This window comes from Pundamilia nyererei, unplaced genomic scaffold (assembly GCF_000239375.1).
Source record: "Pundamilia nyererei isolate P.nyererei 1_Seehausen unplaced genomic scaffold, PunNye1.0 scaffold00259, whole genome shotgun sequence".
Lineage (NCBI taxonomy): Eukaryota > Metazoa > Chordata > Actinopteri > Cichliformes > Cichlidae > Pundamilia > Pundamilia nyererei.
Genome location: NW_005187660.1, coordinates 741603 through 752472, shown reverse-complemented (window position 1 = coordinate 752472; position 10870 = coordinate 741603). Strand labels below are relative to the sequence as shown.

General features: G+C 44.8%; 1 protein-coding gene across 2 annotated transcripts in view; it reads left to right on the top strand.

The window, feature by feature from the left end:
• The window catches only part of carhsp1 (calcium regulated heat stable protein 1), a 23318-nt gene that overhangs the window by 11407 nt on the left and 1041 nt on the right, over nucleotides 1–10870 (top strand). For both annotated transcript variants that reach the window (XM_005749995.1, XM_005749996.1), the window contains exons 2-4: nucleotides 7147–7305; nucleotides 8524–8632; nucleotides 9465–9587. In XM_005749995.1, the coding sequence (XP_005750052.1) occupies nucleotides 7224–7305; nucleotides 8524–8632; nucleotides 9465–9587 (314 nt within the window). In that variant the 5' untranslated portion in view covers nucleotides 7147–7223. The remainder of the gene's footprint in view (nucleotides 1–7146; nucleotides 7306–8523; nucleotides 8633–9464; nucleotides 9588–10870) is intronic.

Here is a 10870-nt window from a genome sequence, read left to right as displayed (position 1 = left end):
CGTTCTTTTAATTTCCATGTAATCAATCTAAAAACAGTCTGGATGGAGGATTCGTTAGAACAGAAAGGAAGTCGCGGTGGTGACGGCACACTGCACAATCTTTTCCTGTTTTTGCTGTCTCACCTTTAACAAGAAGACTAAACCGGAAATGCTCCCAAATAGTTGACAAGCCACACTTTACTGGATGCTGGATAGTCGCCGTGTTTAACAGCTCACTAGGAGCGCTCAGTGTGACATGTTTGTGTATTGTTGCATCGATGTATTAGTAAGACCAGCTTTCTTTTTTGTTTTCCTCGGGATTCTAGGATTTATAGTTTTTAATCTTAAAGGGTAACTTTAGTTTCGTAACACTGAGTACTGGTCAAGCTGCATTCCTATTCTCTTGTTCATGGTAGAGACTCACACTATGACACCAGTCTTGCAACATTACAGTTAGCAAGAAAGCTAAATGGTTCCTCTAAACAGCTGCTTTTTATTGCCAAGTGCAGCTTTTGGGCAAAGCTAAAGGTAAAATGTTTCAATCTGGAGCTCAGAAACAAAGAGGAGACTGTTCTGAGGTCAGTCACCTGGACGTAGTTGTGTCACCCACAGTTACAGTTTTCCAGCCTTGGACTCTCCAAGTTTCTGCAAAGTTCCTGCTAATTCCATGTCCTTGCTTTGTGTCTCTGCCCCCCGGTGTGAACGAGGAACTGAGTGAACCTCTGAGAGAGAGAAGGGAAGCAGGGGCTAAAGAAAAAGACGAAGCAAGGAGAGATGGAAAAGCAGAATCTTTACTTTCCCACATGGTTATCCTGTTATATCAACTCTCCTTTTCTTCGCTCTTCAACACATTTCCATCTGTCATGTTTCTTTTTTCTAAATGCACACTGTACTGGTTTGACCTCATGTTTGGTTTGATTTCATTTTCTCCTCTTCCATTTCCTGCTCTCGTGTCTCGATTGGATAAAAGGCCGATTGATTGTATTCGATGTTCGGAGACGGATATTCCCATAAAAGCTTTCAAAGCAGAGTTTCTCGTCTGTCAGTCTCTGCACTTTATTTTATGCTCTTGTCTTTGTTGGTCCCTGTTTCACTGGTTTTTCACACATTTATTTTTAAAACAAACCGTAGGCCACACTGCAGGCAAGCCACACGTCACGTGTTAACTAAACATGCGGTGTAGTGAGGTTACCGCTACGCCCAACAAACGCTCTGCAGTAAAACTGCTGTATGATTTTACACTTTGGGTTTGTGCACATTAACAACAACGTGTCCACTAAAGCAGTTTGGGATGTGTCACTCCATAGTCAGGACTCTCACCTGACATAACCAAGAAATCCGATGATCCCAACATTCTGACAACTTCGTGGAGTAGCTCCAGTCAGCCACCTGTTGCTGTGTTTATCTGCACCACCACCTCATGAAGTCAGGCGGATTCTAGACCGGCAACCTGCACCAATACGTCCACGCTTATGTAAATGCCAGCCCACCTCCGACAGGGTCACATGATGTGGGATGACTTATAAATGTGCCACCGTTGGTGTGAATGATCAGCGTCAGTGAGCTTTAACATCGTCACAGTTAGCTAATCATTAAAATTACGGATATGAGAGGCATTAATTTCTCGTGTAACCCTGAGCTGAATTGCAAATACATTTATTTCCAAAATGTTAATTCAGTTTAGGTCTGATGACTCCAGGTAGAATAAGATTAGAGATTTGTCTTCTGCTCACCCTACGAGCTCCTCCACGCACTTCAAGCCTAATTAAATTTACTGGCACTAATACTAGGAGAGCAGCAGAAAAACTCTGAAGGCTCTTGAGCAGCTAGTGCAGAAAATCAGCACGTAGCGCACTTGCTCTTATAGACATGTCAGGGACCGACGCTGGAACACTGATCTCTGTGGGTGCAGCTCAAGATGAACAGACGTCACCTTGAGGAGGCTGAAACTAAACAGGGACAGAATCTGTATGCATTTGTTTCTGACTTGTATAGTACAACAACCTCATCACATGGATGCTGTTTATCACACCAAAGCTGGCTGTGTGGGATTCGGCCTGACCGACGATGTTTGTGTGGACTGTGTGTGTAGCGTTGGTATTTGCTGTGTCAGCAGGGTCACTGGTGGCGTGTTGTTCAGAGAACTATCATGGAAAATTCCACTGGACATGGGTTTTATCTAGTGTGTGTGTGTCTGTGTGTGATGATAGAGTGGCTATTGTTTGAGTTTGTTAGAGAGACAGAAGTGGTCCCACTGGATGGGCAAAATCCATGCAAATATCTTGTGTTGAAAATATTGTTTCAGCTCATCTATTCTTAATGCAGCCGTTCATACCAACCGTGTAATTTCACTGGACGAATGTGCAACATTTCATTTTTCCAAGCTTGATTGATTTATGGTTTTTGTGTATTTTTTTAAAATACAAATAAACTGATCTGACCAATCAAAACGCGCTTCAGTACTGAATATACAATGATATTTAAAATAATACATTTTAACAGCTACAAACTGCTTTGGGTAAGTCAGTTCTCGATGATTTCTCTGCCTCCTTACATACAGTATCATCTCTGCCAACAAGCACTGAAACTGCCTCACTGACATCCTGAATATGTCTATATTTTATAGATAGATAGATATAGATGGGATGAACCCAGAATCTCAGTTTCTTCTTTTTTTTCCACAAAAAAGCAGAAAAGTTAGACACTAACTAAACTACAATGCACACTAGCTATACACTCCAAACATGCTAAATGTCACAAATCTGTCGCCCTCCCTTCAAAATACACAACGGCAGCCTGGGACACAGCGGACAAGAAGTCGTTCCTGTTGTCCTGCATGTCTGTAGTTTGGATTGAAGCAGAGTCACATGATCATATACTTGAGGATGCATGGACTGCAACACACGCTAGGATGCTTATGTGTCCGTATACGTGCAGCATGGAAGTGCTGAACTTCCTTTGAGATGCTAAAGTGTTGAATAACTGAGTTATTATTACTAAATTTCCATCAAACTTAATCTGCGTCATTACACTTTGATGTTTCATCAGCATCGCAGCAGGTTGCTAATGCTTTGCGACACAGACTCACATGGCAGCCTTTCAAATCGATAAAATTAGAGTCCGGCTTCGTCGTAGATTGGGTGCCAGTAAATAGAGCCTTCTTAGTGAGTGACAGCTGGATGCCGTCTTATTTAAATCTCTGACGTCTGGAGTGTGGCGTTCCCCTGAAGATGTGGACGTAGCCAGGTTTGGGTTTTTTTTCCCAGACCGGAAGGATCGAGTGTAAGTGATCTGCTAAGGCTTTCAAGCGACGCACAATCACAGACGAAGATTTTCCCATCGTTGCTAAGTCGTACATTTTTGACACCAAAATCAGAGTTACTGTGGGATCATTTAAGAACAATAAGATCTGTGGATTCCTTTGAGTCTGAGGGGATAAAAACATCACTATGAAGCATTTTGGATGTAAGAGTGTTCAGATTTCAGTAGATGATGACGAGGGCTGGTGGACGAATCTGGCACCTGAGAGGTTCATGCTAAAGGGAGCAGTAATCTCTAAGGTCAAGGCTGCAGTCGCTTTTCCACTAAAGAATATTGCAGCTTTAATTTTCAAACATTTTGCCGACTGTAACCTTCGTTCTTGTGTTGCAGAGAGTTCGATGCCAGCTGTGGTTTCTGTGACGTTCCTATAAAGATGGGTGCATGCATGTCGGGTCTGTTACCGTGTGTGGCCTCTTACTGTCCCCTGCTCTTATCTTGGTCTCCTCACGTTTGCTTCACACCTCTAATGACTCAGCATTTTTATTTGAGCATGGAAAGCGTGTATATTTTCACATTTTACCTTATATTTTGAATCTACCTGGGGTATTTCTTCTTGTTAAACTTGATTAGTGTTGCATGTATAACCTGCAGTGTACTGTGAGAAAAAAGGGCCAGTTTTTACAATAACATTATTACAATAATGGTTTTTGCTCCCTTTAAAAATGGCAAACTTCCACTGCTGGTACTTGAACGTGTTCAGCTTTACTGTTTTTACAGCAGCATGCCAAAACACACACACCATCACACACTTTCTGATGCCAGTCTCCAGTTCCACCACATCCCAGAGGCGCTCCACCTTTCAGATTGAGATCTGGTGACTGTGGAAGCCACTTGAGTTCGGTGAACTGATTGTTATGTTCCAGAACCTGTTTGGCATGATTTTGTGTTTAGCTTCTGAGATCAGACAAGAGCAGGCATGCTCAGGGTGGCCGAAGCAAGGCTAAAATGAAAGGAGGCAAATATAAGTTCACAACTGAAACAATGATGTAAAACACATTACGAGTGGCAGTGAAGAGTCACGGGAAGTCCTCCAGGAACCTGAACCTGGTGATGCACAACCAAGGAATGGTTCAATTCAGTTTCACTTAGGTGCCAAATAACAACAGTCGCCTGAAGTTGCTTTATGTTGTAAGGTTTAACAATGGAGAGGAAACTTCAAAAATCACACAAACCCCCTGTGAGCAGCACTTTGGCAACAGCAGGAAGGAAAAACTCCCTTTAAGCAGGAAGAAACCTTGGGGAGGGGGACACAGCACCTTCTTCCTGTAGTTACTTCTGTTGCTCCTGCCACAGAAACATCCAGCCAATAATAATAATAATGGCCTGCACATTATTTCTACTGACGCCTTTTGCTTTGGATTTTGCTCTCTGTAATCACAAACTCATGATTCAGACCAGAGTGACACAACTACAGGTTTGAAAATGCTGGAAAATTATGACAAATTTAAAAATATTCATTTTAAAAATTCAGTTCCAGCATTGTTTTAAGGAAGCAGAGTTTGTAGGGTGTTGTGCAGGAATGTGATGGTGGCCCTTTTAACAGCAGCAGTAGTAACGAGGTGAGCGAAGTCTGCACTCACCTTATCTTGTTTTCCAACCTTTCCCTGAGTGCTGTGTCTTATCTGCCACTTTCTCCCTGTCCCACCTCCTCTTCTTGGAAAGACCCTCTGTTTTGTTTGTCTGTTCTCTCCGTCATCCTGTAAAAGCTTTTCCTTTTTTAACTTTAGCGGCTCGCTATTCCTTTGGGAAGGAGGTTGCTTTGGTCACAGTGTAAACGGAGACAGACGTGTTGATGGTCATAAAGGAAGCGCGCTGTCCTGAGGGGCTGTGATTACATTAACCTCGTGTCTATTGAGTTAATCAGACACCGTGCTCACTCGGAGCTGTGCTTCAAAACCGTAAAGTGTGTAACTGCTGCCAGAGCGTGTAGCTGGTTCTTAAAGCAACTGGCTGTGTGCTGAGCAAACTCTGATGTCAAATGATCAAAGGTTGGAGCGCTAATCATGTTCAGATATTTAGAGCGTGGTGCTGTAGTTTTTGTGTTCATTGGCAACAGTCGGTCCTGTTTTGGTGTTTTTGTTTATCTGCAGCTGTTCCAGAAACATCTGCAGCTGTTTTCCAACCTTTCGATGGCTATTATTCATCCTCGGTTACAGGAACCAGATTCCACTGAGCTCATTAATCCATCTGAACAAGCATCCAGCTTTGATGTGCCTTTGTGCCAGACTCTCCTCTTAGGACGATGCTTAACTTCTAGATTGTTATAATGCAACCTGTATTGTCCTTTGAGTGTTTTTGGGGCGGGCTTAGTGAGCAGGTCCGACTGTGAAACCACATGCTTATTGGTGAATGACTTGTTCATCAAGTCATTAGAAAACAAGCATGTTTTATAACATGGACTCTTCTTTTTGGCCAAAACCAAGACTTTTCAAAATGACATTTTATTCAGTGTGACCCAAGGTGACGGTCTAAGCACATAAATAAAAGTTGTTGTCCCATTGGCTTCTATAGGACAAAGATATCGCCATCATGTGGCCTTGAGATGAATGCAGCTCGCTCGACCATCGCTCCAACACATCAGACTGTCTTCTAGCCACCTCTATATTTGTGTTGACCCATTCATTTATTTTTAAAAAGCCAGTTTAATTACTTTTATATGCTGCTAGCTTAAGCTATACCAATATGCCATGAATTATGAGTCGATTAATATTCTATAAGAGCGAGCTGAGCGTAAAAGCGAAGCTCTCAGTTTACCGGTCGATCTACGTCCCTACCCTCACCTATGGTCACGAGCTGTGGGTAGTGACCGAAAGAACGAGATCGCGGATACAAGCGGCAGAAATGAGCTTCCTCCGAAGGGTGGCTGGCCTCTCCCTTAGAGATAGGGTGAGAAGTTCGGCCATCCGGGAGGGGCTCAGAGTAGAGCAGCTGCTGCTCCACATCGAAAGGAGCCAGTTGAGGTGGTTCGGGCATCTGACAAGGATGCCCCCTGGGCGCCTCCTGGGTGAGGTGTTCCAGGCATGTCCCACCGGGAGGAGGCCCCGGGGCAGACCCAGGACACGCTGGAGAGATTATATCTCTCGGCTGGCCTGGGAACGCCTTGGTGTTCCCCCGGACAAGCTGGAGCAGATGGATGGATAATATTCTATATTCTGAAGTCTGTATCACAAAAAGTAGTTCCTAAAAAAAGTTCTTGTGAGAATGTGTCAGGCTCTCTCATGCTGCGTGTTAAGTGTGGGGAAACCTGATTCTCCCCACGCTGCCCAGAACTGCTGTGTGAAAACACCTGTGCACCATGGGAAATCTGCTCCACTTTCTTCTTCAGCTTTACTCAGAAACGCTGGCGTTCGCAACCTCGCTGAAGTTCTCCTGGTTGTATTTGTTTAACATTCTTGCGTCTTTCTCTTTTCTTCTTCTTCTTTCTTCTCTTTCAGCTGTAAAGCAGAAGCCGCTGCACGTTTTCTTTTCCACCTAATTGCTCGACGTGCAGTCGAGGGTGAGGTAATGGCTGATGTTAGTCCTGGGCTGAGGTGAATAAGGACACTGTTGTTCTCCACCGTCTCTGTCAGGTCGCATCGGCGTGTACTCGAACTGCTGTTGCCACAGCAACGAGATCCATGAGCACAGATTGTTTTTTGCGGGTGGGGGCTGGAAGTGGGATTTGCAGCTTGAACTGCTATTGAAGTAAAAAAGTGCACGTAACACCTGGGTGAGACTGGCACACGTGTGTGTGTGTGTGTGTGTGTGTGTGTGTGTGTGTTAAATGGAGAGAGTTAGGTAACCCTGTTCTTTGTAAGCATGCTGTGTGACTCGCTCTAAATCTCGTCTGTCATCCTCCTTTCCCAGGTGGTTAACACGCTCTGCTGTGCTCCCTTTTGAGCCGCCCCTCCTCCCTCCCCAGCCTTTACTCTGCCTCTTCCAACATGTCCTCTCAAGACACTGCCATCAAGGGGTCTCGACCTGTGACCCCTCCACTGCCTTCTCCAAGATCCCCACGGTCTCCAGGTATATGCATAAATACACAACACCCTCTCATGTGTCACCTGACATTGAAGATTTTGCTCACTTTCAGAGCAAAATCTATCAACATCCTACAATGTGAACGGCACATCAGCACTTTAACGAGATTAGCCTCGTCCATTTTGATGAAATTTGATCGCAGAAACTCTAAATGGAACTCAGCAGTTTGTATGGCGCCCACGTGCTTGCCTGACAACATGGGGCAAGCTCCTAATGAGATAACAGATGATGTCAGGGCTGATTGCTTCCCCGATCTGGACCAGAGCATCACTGAGCTCCTGGACAGTCTGAGGTTCGACCTGTTGGTGTCAGACGAATCCAAGCTTGATGTCCCAGAGGTGTTCTGGTAGACTTACTGTAGGTCAGGTGAGCGTGGGGCCAGTCAACAAGATGAGCAAGGGAAAGTCTCATTGGCCTCCACCTGTTAAACCATTGTTTCAGAAGTGTGTATTAGAGGGGTGATTGGTACAGAGTCCACATTCAAAGTCTGCAGAGAAAACAAAGACACTGATGGACCATTTCCATATGCATGTGCCAAGTAAGTGCGCTGTCAGAGTAAGCTGTCCCAATGTCATGGCCACATGTGTTAACAGGTGTCTGCTCTCCAACTGATCTATAATCATTTCTTCTGTATTAATGTGATGCTCAGTTGGTGGGCCTGTGCAGTCCTGCTTTATGGAAATATCAGAGTTGGCTGTGAGCAAATTAAGCTTCATCAGAAAAAACTAGCACAGTCATTTACATACAATTCAATGTTATTTATATAGCGCCAAATCAGAGTACAGAGTGAAGAAGCAAGGTGAGCTAACACAAATAAGCATGAATTTAGGAACCGCGCACTGTTAGAGCGCTCGCTATAAACAGATCAAAGTACGAACAGCATGTGTTGCACTGATGTGAACCTACTGTGCCAGTTAACCCAGTTCTGTTAATATTATAGTGGTGGTGGGATGGTTCACTCATAATTAAACGTCCCTGATGCTGTGAGATGTTTAATGTGACTGACTCATCGTGTGAGGGCGTCGAGCTCACGCTGAGGTGGTTCACAGGCACGGGGGAGCATTAGCGTCTCTGTCCGAGGCCACGGGTCATGTATTTGCACATGCATTACAGGCACAGTTTCCCTGCTCTAACCGCTCGCCATGCTGTCGCGTGAAATTTGTTGCAATGTAACACACTGAGGACTTTTTCCCCCCACTTCAGAATCTCTGCACCTCCCGGCCTGCAGACACAGAGATCGCTCGCCTTCCCCTATGAGAGGCTACCTCATCCCCAGCCCTCTGCCCACACGCAGAAACAGGACCTGCTCAGCGTGAGGACACACACACACACACACACACACACACACACACACACACACACACACACCTGTAGACGTTAACAAGAGGAAACAAATTCACAAGCCAATGAAGCGAGTGTAATATTCGCTGCTATGAGGCTTGCTGTCGTTGCTGGTCAATAATCTCGTGCTGGCCGCTGCACGGTGATCAGTTTGTTAATCAGACTGTCAGATTAGCATGTTCAGTGAGACCTTCTGTGTCTAACCACAGTGAAACACCCACAGCTTTCATCGTTCGTGTCCTTCGCAATAATTCATTGTTACCACGTCATGCAGCATTCAAGCAGCATGTGTAAATGATTAGTATGTGCTGATGCAGACAAACAGCAGTGCATGCCAGCACAGTGTGTCACAGTTTGTCAGCTGCTCTTCAGAAGACTCACTTTAAACATGAACTTTTAAACAATGAGCACATGCATTACTCTGTATTTTATGTATTAGCACATGTTTCTTTCACTCTTGGCTCTGTATGATGTAAACAAGAGTTTGTATTCTGTGAATCGTGCAAAGCTTCTCTGGTTGTTGAAGAGCATAATAAGACCTGCTTCAAAGTAAATGTTTTTAAAAGCTCACTCGGGGCCAGCCCTGCGCTGTGTGCAGGTTGCCCTGCAGCAGTCCTGACTCGCAGGATTGGATCTGCTGGAGAGCAGACAGGACGGAGCCAGCTGGTTAGCAGCCAACGACCTTTCAAAATAAAGTGCTTATTTCATATATGGCGGGTCTTACGAGGGATCTGCCTCTGCTGGTTCATCAGTCTGCTCTGTGCTCACGTCTCCCATCTCTCTGTAATGTGCTTCCTGTGTAGGACGGCTCGTGCATCGGAGGGACCCGTGTTTACTGGCGTGTGTAAATATTTCTCGCGCTCCAAAGGCCATGGATTTATCACGCCATCGGACGGGGGCGCTGACATCTTTGTCCATATCTCAGAGTAAGTGTGTGTGTGCTTTGTGGATTAATGTGTTCGTGGTCAGGTCGGCGTGGGGAAGCACCTGTGGTGTGGAGAGTGCCTCGCACCGTCGTTCTGTGGGTGAAAGGTCAGGATGTGTTTATTGCTCTGTCACTGATGAGGTGTGTGTAGCTTGATGTTAAAGTTTGTCAGCTCTCTGTAGGAGTGAAAGGAAACGCACAGCAAGGCGACGGCGAGTGTAGGATATCTGATGACCTTCACTTTGTTATCAGCCACAGGCCTGAAGCACAGACGTTAGCGGCGCGCACGAACACTTGAACACCTACGTTCACACAAACCGCTCATTGGATACTTTTTAAGCACAAAACAATAAAATAGTTCACGAAGCCTTTGAGTGACTTTTCCACGTGTTTGTCGAACATAACAGGACCAGGCTCGTCCTCAGCAACAAGGCAACACAACAACACAGCCTAGTGATGTTTATTGATAATATCTTATTGATATATTGATATTAACCTCGTGCCCTCCTCTGGCCTTTTTCTTTTTTTGATGTAGAGATCTTCCCCCTTTGCTCTGCCAGCTGTACTCTTAATGCGTTTTGCACCCTTTGACACAAATGCACAAAATCTGAACTTGTGCATCTTTTTTCCCCTTAATCAACTTGAGCTCGTATCAGAATCGAATCGATCGTTTCCTGGATTGAACGTGATTTTTAGATGCAGACTTGATTCATTAGCCTTCTCTGCTCCTTCAGGTCATAAATCCATTCTTTCTTTTTTAAGAATGAACCAAACTGACTCGGCCGGTCCTAAAGGCGTTGCTATCCCACTCAAAGGTTTGTTTTGGTTTGTCAGACTTTGTGCAGGCGTCTCTATGGGCCTCATAGTAATAAAACATTTCAAATGTATGGTTGTGTTATGAGTCGGGGTGTTGAAGTGCAGATTCTCAGCTGTAAGTAAAGGAGCTGGTGGAGCTGTTGCATAAATTGTTGAGAAATTGGGGCCATTTTTAAACTCGCTCGCCTGCTAAAGCTGTTTCGTGCATATTGGAGGATCTGTTTTGTTATTTCTTCATAAATAAATCAGCTGAAAGATCGTTTCAAGTGTGGGACTTCTTCTGCAAACTCAAAGCACAGGGTCCAAGAAGCTTTCAGTGCAAACCTGTAAGTGTGCAGGAGTGAGAAGGAGTTTTGGGCCCCATCAGCACTTTGGTAGGTTGTGAGGTAAAGAACTACTCCAGCACTTTGTGCCAAGCTGGTAAGTTTGGCCTTAACATCCATGAAAGTGCGGGATGATTGTCAAATC